Here is an 18,512-nt window from a genome sequence, read left to right on the forward strand (position 1 = left end):
GACAAAGGTTCATATAATCAAAGCTATGGTTTTCCCAGTAGCAACATATGGCTGTGAGAGCTGGACTATAAGGAAGGCTGAGCATCGAAGTATCGATGCTTTCGAACTGTGGTGCTGGAGAAGACTCTTACAAGTCCCCTGGACTGCAAGGAGGTCAAATCAGTCAATCCTAAAGGAAATCAACCCTGAGTGCTCGTTGGAAGGACAGATCCTGAAGCTGAAGCTCCAATATTTTGGCTACCTAATGCGAAGAGAAAACTCCCTGGAAAAGACCCTGATGCTGGGAAAGACTGAAGGCAAAAGGAGAAGGGGACAGCAGAGGATGAGATGGCTAGACAGCATCACCGATGCAATGCATATGGACTTGAGCACGCTCCGGGAGAGAGCGCAGGACAGGAAGGCCTGGCGTGCTATGGTACATGGGGTCATGAAGAGTCGGACATGACTGAATGACTGAACAAGCCAAAGTTATTACGTATTTCACTTTGTCATGCCATCCAACCTCCTTCTCCCACATGAACTGGCCTATCAGGTAAGATCTTCTTTGGAGACTGGGTGGGTAGCTATTTCTGTGGTAGCACCATAATTTGAGTGCCATCTCCCCCATACAAGTCTACCTGGCACCTTCTTAGCTTTTTTTTTTTTTTTGCCAACAGCTATCTCTGTCCTGTTGTGTCATGCAAAAGGTAAGATACAAATGCCAAAGATGAACGAATTTTGACAGGCCTTGGTAGCCCACCAAAAGTTGTTCTCTGTGACCCCCACCCCAAGGGAGAACACATCTTACGTTACCTGAGCCTGATGCTCCATAACTCACTTCAAGGGGCAAGAAAAGCTAGACCCAGTGGGGGCTGGTGGAGGTGAATCCGCTCTTGGTTTCAGTCAGAACTCTAAAGGAGCTGGGACCCTATTCCCCAAAATGGGTTCAGCACCTTGGATAGATAAAAGGAAGGACTTCTTCACTCAGTGCATAGTTAAACTATGGAATTTGCTACCACAGGATGTAGTGATGGCCACCAGTTTGGATGGCTTTAAAGGGGGGTTGGACAGATTCCTGGAGGAAAAGGCTATCGATGTGTCAGGATTCCTTTAGCCCCCACTTTATTTAAATGCTGAAAAAAAGCACAGACAAGAAGCTTCAGTCTACAGCTTTTAATCCATTACTTCACAGGGTCATACAGATGCAAATTCTCCGTGACTGTCAGTCTACAAAGGAATGCCTTCAGGAGAATTCAAAAGGAAGTTAAGAGAGTTGCCTGCCATTTGAAGAGGAAGGCAGTCTCACTAGCCTAACTTAAGGGGGGGGGGAGGTCCCTCTCTCTTGTGAGGTTTCTGAGCACTGCTTCTCACGCATGGCCAGTCGGGTAGACCGTCTAAGTTCCGCCCCTGCCTTCTCTGTCTTTGCACCTGTGCCTGGCGTCTATTAGATCAGACTCCCCAAACCCTGCCTCCTTCTTTTCGCTGTCTCTCACAGGGGTGTGTAAAGAGGAACCCTCAGCCAGCTGGGCATTTGTAACCTGAGAAGCCGGCCCAGTCATGTCTGGACTAGCCTGGGAAAACACCTCCCCCATGTCTGGTGGTTCTCCTTCAGAATCTGAACTGCTATCCCACTCCCTGTGCTCAGAAACACCCCTGATACAATAATTACTAGTCCTGATGGCTATGTGCTTCCTCCAGTACCAGAGGCAGTGAGCCTATGTACACCAGTTGCTTGGGAATGTGGGTGAGAGGGTGCTGTTGCACTCATGCCCTGCATGTGGGTTCTTGGTCAACAGCTGGTTGGTCACTGTGTGAACAGCTGCTGGACTAGATGGACCCTTGGTCTGATGCAGCATGACTCTTCTTATGATAGCTCCTTTAAAGTTCTCACTGGTCCTGACTGAAACCTGGAGTGGATTCATTGCCCCACTGACAGATGAGCTACCAGCCTCCACTGCCCAGACCTCTACAGGCTGGACAAAGCAACAAGAACTACTAAGTAAGGGTGGAAAGAGGCCATGTACGTTATTGTCCCAATGGCACCAAAAGCCCTTTCCACTGAGAGTTCCAAGGGCCAGGAGCCGATGATATAATTGGCCTGATGAGGCTTACGAGACACAAGTAATGTCCTTGTTTTAGGGAGCGTGCAGATGAATCTGTAGCACCAACGTCAGAGTTAAGATATTTTAACATTTTAACTGTGGACCAGTTTTGCCATGTAAAACACTTTCAGAACTTTTGTTGTAGTAGTGAAGTGGCACAGACATATTTGAAGTGAACAAAGTTTGAGATTTGCACTGAAGTGTGGCCATGTGTCCTCTTTTACAGAGGTCAGAAGGGCTGCCAGAGGTCTGTCCTCTATTTGAAAGGCTGTCCTGTTCAATTCTGGTTTAAATATAAAGACCCTTAAGAATGGTTGCCCATCCCCAGTTAGCCCCTGAACAGCAGACTGAACAGGCAGGAACACGGGTCACCTGGTCACAGTCTTCCGCACTATGGTGAGATGCACTGCATTTCTATTTAAATTATAATAATACTTTCAAAATTTGCATCTATACATATAAAGTAGAACATGCAACACAAGAAGAAGAAGAAGAAGAAGAAGAGAGCTATTTGCATTTCCTATTTTTTGGCAATTCATAAGTGGCCAGCCTAAGTCACGGATATCTTTTTCACATCTTTTTTCCCCTAGGGGAAGTGTTGACATTTCTGTTTATCTGCTTTCTCCTTCAGCACGTTCCACACTGCTTAAAAAGGAGCCTAAGAAGCATCCGACATCAGAATTCATTGTGACCAGGTGACTTGGAGCTTTTGATGCCATATACTAAATCTATACATTGGTCCTGTGTTGAATTCATGTTCTCTGGGCCAAATCAAACATACCTGCCCAGGCTTGCTACTGGGAAGCCATTGCCTGGGCTTAGGATATGATGAAATCATGTTTGAATGGCCATGCTGGCTGAGGATTGTGGGTGTTGTGACCGCCATATGGGTCGGACTACCAGGTTGGGGGAGGCTGGGTGAGAGACACTTGGTTGCTGGAAGAAGCCAAGGCGACATAGGTCTTTTGGGGGTGTGGGGGTAGAAGAAGTGATGACTGTGTGATGTGGGTGGGGGCGATTGTGGCCCTCCCCCTGTTCCACCAGCACCACTATCCACTACCAGCGGGGCCCATGTTGGAGTATGTCCTGGGCAAGAAGCTTCGGGAAGTATCTCGTCTGAGTGGCATGTTGATTCTACTGGCCTGGTAGCTCCTTGTGGAGACTGTCTAGTTCTCACCGAAGTGGTAAACCTGTGTCTCAGCTGTATCACTTCAGAATGTGGTGAGTGTGTGTATTTGTGTGTGTCACATGAAAGAATTCTCCTCAGTACAAAAGTCCCCTCTTCAAAACATGTTTCCACGCTTTCCATGTATTTCCTATGTGGGAGCCCTTCAGACTTCTGCGCAAATTCCAGTCAAGTAGAGATGCCTATGTTTCATTCTGACATCCAGTACATAGACACAAACACACACCTTAAATATGTTGTATACCTTAGATATCCAACTTTTCATTGGACAGTAAGCTTCTCCTTAGGCTGCCTGTTTTACTTTAACTGTCTCACAAGCATAAGCATGATATACTGAGAATTGTAATCCATGAGTTTCTTTACTCTTTATCTTGTTGCATTGTTACATGTTCTTTTTTGTCGCCTCCATTTTTAGCTTAAAAAAAATTCAATTCCATGAGAAAGGTAGTGTAGCAGGAGGAAGGGCCCTCACTTTCAGCCCAATCCTGTGCATGTTTACTCAGAAGTAAATCCCATGGTGTTCAGTGTGTGTGTGTGTGGGGGGGGTACTCCTAGATGAGGTATTACAGCCCTAGCCTTCTCCCCAACAGCTAATTTTCTACATTCAGAGAGGGATTTTGTATGGCAGGAGCATTCAGTCATGTGAATTCCCACCTGCGAATTGGATTGGAGCACTGGCAGCTGCCTCCTTTGTCTACCTAGCCCAGAAATGTCTACTTCAGCCATCCGAGACATCAACCCCGTTCAGTCCCAATCAGCATGGCCAATGGTCAGAAATGCTGGAAGTTGTAGTCCAAAACATCTACCAGGTTGGGGAAGACCGGTCTACTCTAACTAGCAACAACTCCCCAGGGACTTGGGCAGAGATGGGCCTTTTCCATCACCACTACCTGAAACTATTTTACATGGAGATGACAGGGACCTTCTAGTATCAAATTTCTTTGATACTATTATCAAAGGGTATAAATATTGAGGGTATAAAAAGATACTGAGGGTATAAAAAGAGAGAGTCAGAAAGGCCAGGGAGTGAGAGCAGAGTCAGAAGACTAGAGCAGGAAGAAGTAGCCTAGAGGAGACTAAGTGCAGCTAGGGTAAAGGAACTTGCATTTTGCAAGTTTTATTTTCTCTTAATGCCTTTTGTATCACTCAGCTCTATTGTGTAAATACCTTTAGTTGTGATTGCTTGTTTGAAATTTACCAGTAAACTGTTGTGCTTAAATCCTGCCTACAGCCTAAACCCCATGTTATTAGGAAGGGGAAGTTCACAACAAGGAAGGTGGGACTCTTAAGGAGGCAAGAGATCCTTAAGGAGTTGCTCAGGGGGTCCAGGTCATAAGGGGAACCCTGAGAGGTGTACATAAACTTTCATAGACTAGAGTTCACTTCATCAGCTGAGGTGGAATCTATTCCACAAAAGCTAATGCCGTAATAAATCTGTTAGCAGTCTTTAAGGTGCCAGAAGACTGTTTATTGTTTTTGTTGGGATAGACCAACATGGCTACCCTTCTCGACATTCTCATTAGCTCATAATCTTCTGCCAGATAAACAGATGTATGGATAACAGGTTTTGTCCTTACCATTTTAGTTACGCGGATGCCCTTCTAGATCATGAGGCCTCCTATGAATGTTGTTTGAGCAACCCTTGCACAGGCTGTGTCCTTGCATGTCGTCGGAGCCCCCGGCTTCTTACTAATGGCTACTACATACTCACAGAGGACAGCTTTCTGTCGGACGAAGACGGCAATGTCACACTAAGCCCATCACAAACATGTGTTACCTATAAAGAGAAATTAGTTAGGTAAGTGTAACCACACACATGTGTTTAACTGACCCCTCCAAAAAAGTGTATTCCACACATTCTGTCCACACATTTTCATAGATCTTATTTATTCATTACTTATTTATTAGTTACATTTATTACCTGCTTTTCATTATAAAATAATTGGAAACAGTAAAATAATCCCAACCAATAAAACACAATGAAGTCATACAACATCAACCAAAAAAAATCAAACAAGGGAGAACGGTAACACAGATAAATAACAGTTGACATGATGCAGGAGATAAAAATCAAAAGCTTGGATGAACAAATAAGTCTTTAGTTGGATCTGAAAATTTGTAAGACTTGATGCTGACCATATATGAAGGTGGAGGGAGTTCTACAGGTGGGGTGCTTGTATAGAGAACACCCTCTCTTGGGTTGCTGCATAGCGAATTCCAGACAAATGCAGCACCATCAAGGAGACATCACCCCGTGATCGTAATATCCAGGTGGGGACATAAGGGAGAGGGCATTTCCTAACTATACAAGGAGGGTTACGTGCCTCCCATATTGGAATTTATTGATGTATGAAGCAGTCTGTGAATTGGGTGTTTTGCTTTATTGCCTCTAATATTCTGCTGAGAAACAATCATAATTTACTTTGCATGTTTCTTAATTATAAATCAAGCAATTGGCTAAAATGTTGTCATTTTAAAAAGACAAATGTTATGTAGACTACCAGAGAGATGCTGAGCACTAAGATTTGAAATACGTAGATTCTCAGCAGTGATTTGGAGGGTTGTCAAGGGATGGTAGCTTTTTGGTTCTCTGCCCTTAACCTTGTTGTTGCTCATGATGGTGATAATTCACCATCAGTGTGTGTGGGACTTCACAAAAGCCAATAAATGACGGACTTCTGCTCCAAGGAACCTGCATCCTGAATTCTGAAAGCAAGGAAGAAAACAAAGAAGGCAAGAAAGACAGAGGTGAGAGTAACAGGAAAAGAATATGGCTGTGTTGGATGATAACATTTCCGAATATAAGCCAAGATGTGACAGTGCCTTTTGGCCACCCTTGCAGCCCCTCCAGTTCTCCCTCTGAACAAACCAGGAACTCCTCAATTAATTCATCATTCTTTTTTTGTACCAGAATATTTCGGAGAAGAAAGAGAATCCGCCGATCCCTTGTTAGCCTGTTCAGTATCGGTGCCTCTAATTCATGGCTGAGCAGAACCGCTATAGACTCATCTCATGTAGAGGATGCATGGTTTGAAGGAGACAGTAAGATGGATACCAGCCAATATTATGACAATGGTAAGCACTTTGCACATGGTAGCTGGTATTTTGTTAGGTTTTGTACTTAAAATAAGGCCCATAAGGCTGGATAACCAGTTTTCTTGGTATATAAATGTTGTATGCGGCAAAGACATAAGTGAGATAAGAGGCATGTATTGCAGTGATGCTCACACTTTCTATTTCAGGATTTTTTTCCATACCAATTTATCTGTAGTGGAACCCATTGTCCTGTTCTGTAGATACTTGAGGCTCACAGGGGCAACCAACAGTATCTGAGAAGGTCAGATCTGAGCAGGGAGAGTCCAGTCTAGATAGAACAGTTAGTTCTAGGCAGGCGAGGTTGTATCAGTTACAAAGAATATGGTCAAGGTAAGTACAGTACATCAGGCACAGCAAGCTAAATAAAGGCCGAAGACCTCTTGTGTAAAAGGCAACTACAACAGGACCCTGGATGGCTCAGAGTGAGCTTTGCTGTTTGGCTGGAGCTCTCTCCTACTAGAACCATAGGAGAATGTTGTCTCACCAGCAAGCTAAAGCCAGAGGAAGCCTTATGTAGGCAGCCATGATCTATAGTGTGGTCAACTCCACACACTCTAGACTGTTAGAAGGGCCCTCACCTGATTTTGTAGTCTCAGAAGTCTGTGTGGCTGGAGAGATGGAGGTTCTGCCAGGTGTTCTTCCCCTGACTCAGAGGATAATGGCAAGGTGACGTCTTCTGGGTGGGTTCTGGATACAGGGCTGATTGTCCTTCCTCTGGAAGAGCAGTCTGACCCTCATCTTTGTCAAGAGTCTTCTCCTATATCCTGAAAAGGCAGAGGGTTGGAGGACGTGCCTGTGGACATCTGCAATGGAACCTCTAGATGTGTTGCAAAGGATTCTGAGAAATATTCCAGGGTGCACCCTGAGCTCATACAGGGGGTTGGCAAGGCCACTAGGGGCTTCCTGTTGCTCCATGAGAATCAACTGATGGTGCACCATAGAATGCACCCATTGGCTACATGTGGCTGTAGGGGATGACTGACAGACTGAACATCTCACAGAAGGACCCGTGATAAGCTTCCATGCAACCACAGGGATCTCCAGTACACAATTTGAAAACTTCTATATGATGAATTCAGAACAGAAGGTTTGGGTAGTTTTTGCAGTATTTATTTTGATAAGCTGGTTTTGTATCATTACTGATAAAGAGCTTTTTCAGTGTTAAGGACCTATCAAGCATAGATTCCCAGACTGTCAGCTCCTGCCAGCTGACTGCAGCTGGCAGCGATAAATCACTGGCTGATAACAAGGTCGTAAACCCGTCCATGGCTGTGAGAGGGAAAAGGGGGCTGAAGCAGGGAACTTTTACCAGGGCAGTTGAATCCAAAGTGATGTGGCAAAGAAAAGTCAGTTTTCCAGTCCGAAGTCCAAAACACACAAGGGGACATGAGCAAGGCAGGGGGTCAGGTCCAGGGTTGAGGCTGAGATCTGCCGTGAGATCCGACGTTGTTCTCCAGCAGCCTTGCCCCAGCCTGCTTCCTTCTTTTAACAGCATGTCCAGAAGCAGCTGCATCCAGTCAGTCCTCCTGCCTCTGAGAGCCTCTCTGTCTTAAATGGACAGAGGCTTGCTTGCATTTTTCCTTATGTGCAGCTGCCTTTGCTCTGCGGGGGTCGGTGGCTTTTCGCCCTCCGTATCCTCTGGGGTGCTGCAGCCGGGCATGGAACATCCACAGGAGGTGAGGGGGCTCGGGCTCTGTGCTGGTCCATTCCCCTGGGTTTGGAGCCTGCCATTCCCCTCCATCCTCAGAGGAGTCCGAGGGAGGCATGACACAAATGCTTTCCTGGACAGACAATGGAGGTTTATCATTTATATTTTCTAGTGCCTATAATATGCTAAAAAAAGGTAAAGGTGCACCAACCAGTCGTGTCCGACTCTAGGGTGTGGTGCTCATCTCCATTTCTACGCCGAAGAGCCAGCGCTGTCGGAAGACGCTTCTGTGGTCATGTTTTATGTAATTTTTTATAGATACTGTTGATATCACTTTGGGATACAAAGCCCAAAGAGCAGAAAGGCACAATCCAACTCCCGAAACATTGTCTCCTTCAAATAACATAATCTTCACAAAACCAGGAGAACAGCAGTATTCCCCTCCCTGCACCTTTCCCCTGGCAGAAGAAGAGTACTTCTATGAAAAAACTTTGGACTGTTCAAGTGAGTTAAGCCCTTTTCATTATTACAGTGCTGTCCATTTATGCGGTACCTGCTTGTTATAGTACAAATATACATTCTTATATTGGAGCAAAAAAGATAAATATATTAAGGGTGCAATCCTATTTATTTTTTATTCATTTTTTATTCAAATATTTACAATATTTGTATACCACTCTATCCAAAGATCTCAGAGCGGTGAATGGCAGACAGGATAAAAGAATAAAAACACCATGGTAAAATAATTAATATATTTTTTAAAGAAACAGAGTTCTGACAAACCAAGATTTCATAAACTGCAGCTGGTCACTCAAGGAAGGCCTCCCAAAATAACAATGTCTTCAGGAGACGGCGGAAGCAACACAACGTTGGCGCCTGCCTGACCTCCAAATGCAGGGAATTCCATAGGAAGGGGGTCACCAGACTGAAGGCTCTTTTCCTGGTGGACTCCAGTTGGGCCATGAGTCCATGTGGAACCACTAGGAGCATGCCCTCTGATGACCTCAGTGACCAGGCAGGTTGGTAAAGGAGAAGGTGCTCTGTAAGGTATCCTGGTCCCAAGTTGTTTAGGATTTTGTACAGCATAGCTGGCTGGGGAATGCTGGGAGTTGTAGGACTTTTTCTGTCTAAACATGCATAGGATTGTGCCCTAAAACATGGTACAAAGGATGCTGCCTTATATTGGGTCAGACTATTGGTCCGTGAAACCCCAGTACTGCCTGTGGCTCTCTAGGGTCTCCAGCAGTGAACCTTCCCACCATGTGCTCTCCAAGATCCTTTACCTGGATGTGTCAAGGATTTAACCTGATACATGCATGCAAAGATGTGCTCTACCACCGAGCTATGATTTCTCCTCTTACATCAGGTGATATAAATGGACTAATAATTTTCACCACTCTTTTAAGGTACAGGCCCCACCATTAAGCCCAAATGGGAGCATGGGACTTACTTTGCATTGATGCAAAGGAGGTCAGAATCCCATATGTTTAAACATATGGATCCCATATGTTTAATTTAGTTATTGAAAAGGAGGGATTTTTTGGCAGATGCAGCTTGTCATGCAGTGCAGGGTGGGGTGCGGGGGATGCACCTACCAACGTATCTTCTTCTACACGACTGTCCTCCTTGCGCCTTTAACCTGGAAATAAGCTCCCTTGTATATGGTGGGGCTTACTATAGAGTGAAGCAGCATGGGATCGGTCCACAATGCACCCAGTATAACTAAGGTCAGTGCATGCATGTAATTAGTTTATAGATCTTGTACACTGCTCCATTAAAATGCTCAACATCGTTTGCAAAAATAAAAAAATAAAAACAGTAAGAACAGTGTGATAAAGTGAATGCTTCCCATAACACCTGCGCAGCAGCATTCAAATAAAAGCAGGGGGATTAAATCGACTTACTCATGACCCAATTCTCATCTTGGTTGTTAGGCTAATGGCGATGCTTAAGAGTCCTGTATGATGTGACCTTATTTATACTAGCATGTTGTAGCACTGTTTTTTTTCCCATCAGCCCCCTTTTATAGGCTTCGCTCAAGATGCAGGGGTGGGCAATTGGTGGCCCTCCAGATGTTTTGGGGCTAAAAGGAAGAGGGCATGGCCATCTGGGGACCACAGGCAGGCCAGATTTGCCCCACGGCCCTGATGTTCTGTATCCCTGCAGCAGCAGACCTGACCATAACCTTGGTGGTCATTACAGGCTGAAAGGTTGTTCTGAACACATAGCTACCTGATAAACAGAAGAATCCATTCTGGACAGTTGGTAATCAGGCAGCTCAACATTCCTGTGCTTAGTTTCAGAAGAGTGGTATTAATGGGGAGTAACCATGCCTCAGTAGCAGGGCCACCTCTTTGCATGCGGAAGCTGGCAGGATCAATACCGGGCATCTCCAATTAAAAGGACCGGGTACCAGAGGATGAGAAAAGCCCATCTCTGCCTGAGCCCTTGGAGTTCTGCTGCCAGTCAGAGCAGAAAATAATGGGCTAGACGGGCAAAAGTCTAACCTGGTATAAGGCAGCTTCTTATTTGTGGGAAGGTATTACCATTCCATCAGTTGAAGCTGGTGGCTCCGATTCCCTTGGTGCTGTGAATCCATTCCGGGTTTCAGTCGGAACTCTAAAGGAGCTATCCAAAGTGCTGAACCTGTTTTGGGCCTGGGGTTCAGCACCTTAGATAACTCCTTTAGAGGTCTGGCTGGTTCTGACTGAGACCCGGAATGGATCCAGAGCCCCACGGAAATCAGAGCCCCCAGCATCCACTGCATTCCATGTACAAAAGCCATAACTGGTTACTCTCTCTTTTGTTCTGAATAGAATCTTTTACAGTAAGAAAAGCCCTTTGCCCCATAATCATGCTGTCCATGTGTCGGATCGCTTCTCTCTGTGTAAGGTAAATTTCATGCCTTTTATCTCCACAATGTCTTTCATATACAGTATATATTATGCATTCAATGAGTTTTTCAAAAAAGATCCAGGATACTGTGCGGCAAATCATGTGTCCAGTGATATGAGCCCAGAGGAGCTTTGGATGGATGGCACTGCCTCCGTTCTACTGCATGGCAAACTCTGGCTGGTTTTAAAAGTAGTTTGTGAAATGGCATGAGGGCAGCCTGGGAATCACTGGTCCACAGGCCTAGCCTAGCCTGGGAGGCTGTTCCTGTAGGGAAAGCCCCCTTTCTGAAGCCACACCCCTGTTACTGTTGATCTCTGGAGTGCTTCTGTGTGGCATCAGGGATTGCTGATGAAATAAGGAACTGCACCAGAGAAAGGTGGAGCTGGCTTCTGAGGAAGTCATCACTTCAAAGCGCACCTCTCACCTTTCCCTTTGGGGAAAATGTGGGGCGCACAGAGCCAGCTTCCTCAGAAGCTGCTGCTTTTGGGTGCCAGGGGTGTGTGTGTTTGCTTATGTATGTCAGGAGCGGGCAATTCGTGGTCCACAGGCTGCATGTGACCCCTGCTTCCCAACCCCCCCCTTAAAAAAAAATCCCCCTACAACTACACAGGAATTGGGGCTGGGGGAGAAATGGAATGAGGAATTGCACTCCTCCTTGATCCACCTTAGCACAGCTTCACACTGTGCCGACACTGCGCTGGTTGCGGTTTGCTCTATGCTTCACTCTGGTTTCAAGCAAATCTAGTGCAGAGGCTTATTGCCATGTGACTACAGCAGGCTTGTTGTGAATTGCAGTTGGCATGAAATGGAATTGGATCATTAGCACAAACATGGCGTAACAAGTGACTTAGGGTGGTTCTTGTGGTTTCAGATTCATTCCGGGAGCACCGCTTGCCACTCTGCTGACCTGCTTGTTATTGAGCATCATTTTAATTTGTAAGCAGTTTCTCTCTCCCCACCACCCCCTCTCCTCCTTCAATGATAATTTATGGGACTAACTTCAGCGATCTAATTCTTCGGAAGAGGGTTGTGTGCTGTGCCTGTCAAGCCCTTATTGACTGATAACGCTTTGCATCAGCATTTGTTTAACTTATTTGTAAAGCACATAAAGTTATAAAGCACCAGCAGTTCTATAGGTGCTGTAGAAAGATCAAGAACAAAACAAAGGAGCCCCTGCCCACAGATGTACAATTTACTTAGACAGGATAAAAAAGGAAAAAAGGAAGGGGGAGGGAGGGAGGGAACAGGAGAACAAGCAAATTCAAGCACACGCAGTGCAATCATATATATGTTTACTTGGAAGTAAGCCTACTGTGTTCAGTGGGGCTTACTCGCTAGTAAGTGTGTTTAGGACTGCACTTTAGGGCGCAATCCTATGGCCGCTAGACAGTGGCTAGACGGCCATAGGATTGGTTGGTTTCTGGGAACCAACCTCGGAGCCCGCTCCCCCCCCACCCCATAGGCAGCGCGGATCATCCCTATGCTTCTCCCATTGTGCACTGGATTGGCGGTCGCCTTCGAGTTTGGAGGCGGCCACCTATCCCAACAGGATTGCTCCCTCCATTCTTCAAAATGATAATGAACTATGGATTGATATTTAAGGAGACTGTTCTGTCTGACTTGGTTCAAGGCACCCAGAGGTGCTGAAACCAGCACGGCATGTACAAGGAAGGAGGGTCAATGAAAGACCCCCATCGGGGCAAGTCTGGTCACATCCAATCAGGTCAGGTCAAGTAGGGCCAAGTCCCATGGTGTCAGGTCAAGTCAGGTTCAGTGTGCAGAATGGCAAGACAAGGTTAGACTAGGCAGGGTTTTTCAGGACCTTGGCAAGCTCCACATTAGCTGAAACTCCATCAAGATGAGCTATTGACTCTGCAACAATTAGAGTTTTTCTGAAACTTTCTAAAGGCAACCAGTAGGGATGTATGAAAGTCACTTACCTTTTCATGGATTCTGTTCATGGTGGGGGGGAGGCGTTCCGTCCCTCCCCCTGGAATCTTCGACGGGGGGGGAGGCGATCTGGTCCTCCCCCCCGGAATCCTCGACGGCCGGCTGTGCTCCGCAGTGGCTCCGCGGAGCAGCTGGCCAGGCCCAGGCCAGGACCGTCCGCAGCCGGATTTCCGGCCGCAGAGGGCTCTGGGTAAAACAAACAACAAACAAAAAATGCGTACGCAAATGGCGGTGGCTACGGCCGCGGCCATTTGCGTTCCTTATTTTTCGCCGTCTTAGTCTACATCAATATTTACGTAGACTAAGACGAAGAAAAGAAAGGGGAACGCAAATAGCGTAATGGGCGCTATTTGCGTTCCCCTTTCTTTTATTTGTCTTAGTCTACATAAATATTGACATAGACTAAGACGGCGAAAAATAAGGAATGCAAATGGCGGCGGCCGAAGCCACTGCCATTTGCGTATGCGTTTTTTTTAAAAACCCAGACGTGATAGGCTACGTAAGTCTTTACTGCCGCCACCACCGCCGAAGCCGCCACTGGAGCCGCCGCTGTCTGGAACATCCGCCCCAGGTAAGTCTCATCCCGGGGGAGATCCGTGGGGGGCAGAGGGGTGGCAGGCCGTTCCGCCATGGATTTCGGGGACCCGAATGCACTGGCATTTGGCCTCACCGAGATCCGTGGCAGAATTCTCTGACATCCCTAGCAACCAGCTCAAGACCTGCAGTTAGCTCCACTCCTTAGAAAAGCAGCTTGTTTCTTAAAGGGCTACTGCCTGATTTGTAGCCACTGGCTCCTATGGAGGCGAAGGCTGCAATGGGGAAGGGCCCTCTGCATCTGAGGAGTCAGGTAGAGGCACATCCTCTGGCCTGGGAGGCCCTGGCATAGCAGGAGTTGGGTTAATGGAGGGAGTCTCCTCTGCCTCTGAGTCTTCTTTGGAGCCAGAGCACAGGTCAAGGCTAGATAACATAACAGAGACCTTTGCTTTTTTTCACTAGTGCCTTAGTACAGGGGCACAGAAACTCTTTCAGCCCAAGGGCCACGTTCCGTTTTGGAGAAGCTCTTGGGTTCCACATTCCAATGGTGGGTGGAGCCAAAGGCAAAAGGGGCATGGCAAAATACAAAAACTATCAGTATATTTTAGCTTAAAGCTCTCACTGCCAGTAACTAGGCCTTAGGCGACACATTTCAACTTTTTAGAATGGAGGAAAACCTGCAGAGAAGCCAGGAACCCCCCCAAATTATCAGTGGTTGGGGGAAAGGGGGTGGAATCAAGGGAAAGGGGCATGACCTGCTGGGGACCCCCAGGGGGCTGGACTGAATTTGGCCCCCAGAGCATTTACATCATCCCCTCCTTTTGCCTTTACTGATATATAGTACGTTAACTGAAAAATCACATGGAACAGACAACAACTTTTTGGGAAGGGACATACCTAGTGGATACAAGAATTGAGATTGCAAAATTGAGGACACTCAATGGGAGCCCCATTGACACACAAAATCCCTTAAAATTATTTCCTCACAAACCAAAATAGCAACACTTGCTGCTCAGATGATACAGTCATTAGATGATATCAGATCAATGAAACAATTTCAAAGTTTTGGAGGGAGTATGAGGAAAGAGGTACTTTAATTCATATGTGGCGGCATTGCCTTGTTGCAACAGAGGTTGTGTGTGTGTGTGTGTGTCTCGTGTTTTCTAGATTATGCCTGAAATAAATGTCCAAACAATTTAGCCTAATCAAACCCTAACTTTATCATTTCTGGAAATAACAGTAAGCGAATGCAAAAGAAGCTCATAAGAAAGTTGCTAGTGGCTGCAAGAATGGAGTCTGCAAAACACTAGAAAGTGACCAAGGGCTTTACAGTAAGGGATTGGACTGAGAGGATTTGGTATATTGCCTTGCCATTAAAGCTGACACACATACGCACAGACAAAGAGAACATTACTCACCTTTTTTCTAAGCTAGACCATTCGAGATGTTGTAACATTTCCTCTTAGTGGAGCTGCTCTAGTCCCTTTTCTTCACTTTTTCCAACTCTACAATATCCTTTTTTTCAGTGCAGTGACCAGAACTGTACACAGTATCCCAAGTGTGGTCAAACCATCATTTTGTATAAGGGCAATATGATATTGGCAGTTTTGTTCTCAATTCTTTTCCCAATTATGACTAACCTGGAATTTATGTTTTTCACAGCAGCTGCACACAGAGTCAACATTTTCATTGAGCTTTCCACCACAACCCCGAGATCTCTTTCTTGGTCAGTAACCATTAACTCAGATCCCATCTGCTTATACATGAAGTTGGGATTTTTCTCCAGTTTGGAGAGGTCCTTTTGGAGTTCCTTGCGATCCCTTTTTGTTTTAACCACCCTAAATAATTGGGTTTTTTCAGCAAACTTGGCCACTTCACTGCTCACTCCTAATTCCAGATAATTCATGAATAAGTTGAAAAGCATAGAGATCCCTCTGGGACCCCACTGTTTACATCCCTCCCTTGGGAGAATTTTCCATTTATTCCTACTCTTTGCTTTCAAGTAGAGACTATTTGGGGAATTCGAAAAGCATAACTGACTGTAACAACGAGGTATCCATTTATTCTATATGCAAACAAAGACCATCATCTCAGGTAAACTTTAGGAAAGATGCTTTATAAAAATATGTAATATTGCAAATCTGAGTCCATCAGTTCATCAGAAATGTTGATTCTGCTTTGTATCAATGGCTATGCCTCTTGGCTCTCTTATATTGTTGGTTTTGTCATGTTTATGATGTTATTATTACCTGAAAAAGAATTAAAAACAGAGGAGAAATGTAACCAAGATTAAGAAGCCTTGACTTTGCTGGCTGAAAGTATAAGGGCACAAATAGAAGATGGTAAGCACTCCGGGAGAGAGCGCAGGACAGTAAGGCCTGGCGTGCTATGGTCCATGGGGTCAAGAAGAGTCAGACACGACTGAACAACTGAACAACAACATGCAATGGCGTCACATAGTGAATAAGACAGATGACTAACGTGCCATGAACAGAACTGTGGACTGAAGAAATAAAAATGGTCCTTATGAGTAGATCATATGAAAGTGTAAACCATCACATAGTTAGCGTAAAGTTAAAAAAGCAAAGCAATCCACTAGGAACACTGAATGTCACACTTAATATATACAAAAATACAGTGTTTACTTACTAATTATTTGGGAAGCATCAGATTAGGCCTTCCGTTTTGTCTGTTAGCAAAGCAATCAGTGATGGCCTCATCAGACACAGATTCCAGCACACCTTTTTCAATTGAAAGGACTGCACGGTGGTGTAACTTAGTTTGGTCCATTGTGCTTCTGAGCCATGTGCGTAGACATCTTAAAGCACTGAAGGACCTTTCATGGCCATAGCTACTCATTGGGATAGTTAGCACAACCTGTACCACTCTTTTCAAGGTTGGAAACATGATGGGGTCTAAAAGCTGGTATACCTCTTCCATGGTGAGATTTTTTCCGTTCTGTTGCTTACGGGTTAAATAGTTTTTAGCAATGAGTACTTCTTCAGGCGTTAGTTCTATTTTGTAGTGTCCAGCAAGTGTGGCAACATCCTCTACAGAGTGGAAGTTCTGAGAGAGTGGACTGCATGCCTGAATTCCCATCGTTAGCTCTGCTTTGATTATGCAGAACTGCTGGTCAAGTCCAGAAATCATCCGATCTAGACGACGATAGAATAATTTTGTCCTGAGATAATCTGGTGTGTGAATATTCTCACAATCGCCACCATTTCCTGTTTCAACCACAAAAGCATCCATGTGTTGTTGTTGTTTTCTTTGCACTACTGTTTCCTGGATATCAATATCATTGGTGCAGCACAAGGCGATGGCTTTTTCATATATTTCTTTTGCCTTTTCATGTGTTCTCATTTCCTTTAAACTGGTGCATACCATGTCTTTAAGACAGACTATTTTTGCTAAATCGAGATTCTCTTTTCCAAGCCTGTTATGGAAGACCTCTGTTGTGCTAAGGAGAACAAGCAGTATACTGCGGGCAGTTTGCACAGCTTTGTTAACAGACCAGCAGCTATTGGGGAAATCATTTCCGAAAGGCACTGAAGAATGGCTGTGAAGTTCATGATCAGTGTATTCAAAGAATATTCCTGGTAAGACCAGTTTGTACCTGAAATCTGTCCAGGCTCACTTTCTTTTAACCCGAGTTTAACTTGGAGGTCACAGAATTGTTGGTCACGTGTCAGTGGTGAAGTAAACAAGGTATAAATGTCTTCCAACATATTAAAAAAATCAGTAACTTGTTTGATTGACTTACATGTATGACAAAGCACCAAGTTAAGTTCATGGGTGTAACAGTGGACATAAATAGCTTCTGGGTGGTAACTCCGAAAACTAGCTTGAACATCACCACTTATTACACTCATAATAGCTGCACCATCATAAGCTTGTGCTACACATTGAAGATTGTCTAACTTGCTGACTCTTAGGCAGTGTTGTATTGCTTCAGTGACTGAATCAGCATTAAAATCTTTTAATTTGCAGAATCCCAGAAAATGTTCTTTCACTAAACTAGTCTCTGGAACAACATACCAGACACAGAGGGCTAGTTGCTCCTTAAGCTTGTCCCTCGCTACATTTGCCATTATCGTATACATTCCTGCTTTCTTCAATTGGCTGACAATGGTGCACATCACCTGTTCTGAACAGCAGTGAACAACTTCATCCGGAAAGGAAGGGGAAATATAAATATCATCGATTGGTGCTTGAAAATATGGGTCAAATTCCATCAGTAGACGTAAGCATTCGATGAAGTTTCCTCTGTTTTGCTTTTCTTCGCTTGTAAATGGTATTCCTTGTTTCCCAAGACATTTTGTGACAGTAATGATGAGGTGCAGATACTCCCGTTCTTCTCTGATCTGATCCTGTCTGCACTACGCCATTTTCAGTGTCTCCAAAATCTGAGGCCTGCACTTAAATCCACTGGCCTAGCATTCAAGGATTCCTAAAGTGTTAAGAGCAAAACAACAAACAAACACACACAGATTACCAACCCCTATAAAAAGAATTCTCCGAGCATTTACTTTCACATTTTATACTCGCTTAGCTCATCACTGAAGGGGGGAGCAATCCTATGGCCCCCTAATGGAGTCGGGGGGGGGGGATAAGATTTTTCAGATTCCTGGATCCGAAGTTGGAGCCGGGAATCTGCACTCCCCACCCCCTCACATCTGGCACAGAGAGAACCACATCGACTGCCTCTCCAAGGTTGCAAAAGCGACCTCAGAGTGAGGGTTAAAGGGAGTGTTCCAATGGGTGGGGAGGTGACTGGCTTACGTGGTCTCTCCAGACCTCTCCATGTCCTTCCCTCTCCTGCCGCAGCGAAAAAGCCCATCTAGCTAAAATGCAGAGCAGGAGGTGTGGCAGAGGTGACAATTGCCTCTGCTGCTCCTCCTGCTCTGCACTAGATGCTCATAAGCCTCCAAGTTTATAAGGAATAAAATTAATACCTGCAGCCATGTACATGGGCTGAAAAACCTGACTGGATTAGCCGCAATTATTGCAGCATTATTCATGTGGTACTGAATTGTAATTATGTGGGACTGAAGGAAAATCACTCCGTACATGCTCAGAGGCTTTCATTACCTCTCATATCAATATCAAGGGGGAGTATTCT

At 45.2% G+C, this 18,512-nt stretch overlaps 1 protein-coding gene across 1 annotated transcript; it reads left to right on the top strand.

Annotated features, from left to right (window-relative positions):
- The first annotated feature begins 515 nt into the window (after positions 1-515).
- Positions 516-17,374, top strand: TMEM71 (transmembrane protein 71). Its single transcript, XM_084851440.1, has 8 exons — positions 516-532; positions 2,624-2,776; positions 4,853-5,065; positions 6,179-6,342; positions 8,330-8,515; positions 10,828-10,903; positions 11,778-11,842; positions 15,053-17,374. The coding sequence occupies exons 1-8, from the start codon at positions 516-518 to the stop codon at positions 15,289-15,291; spliced, it is 1,113 nt and encodes a 370-aa protein (XP_084707566.1). The 3' UTR covers positions 15,292-17,374.
- Positions 17,375-18,512: the final 1,138 nt, after the last annotated feature.

This window comes from Heloderma suspectum, chromosome 4 (genome assembly GCF_057233095.1).
Source record: "Heloderma suspectum isolate Gila_16-S chromosome 4, 16-S_ref, whole genome shotgun sequence".
Taxonomy (NCBI): Eukaryota; Metazoa; Chordata; class Lepidosauria; order Squamata; family Helodermatidae; genus Heloderma; species Heloderma suspectum.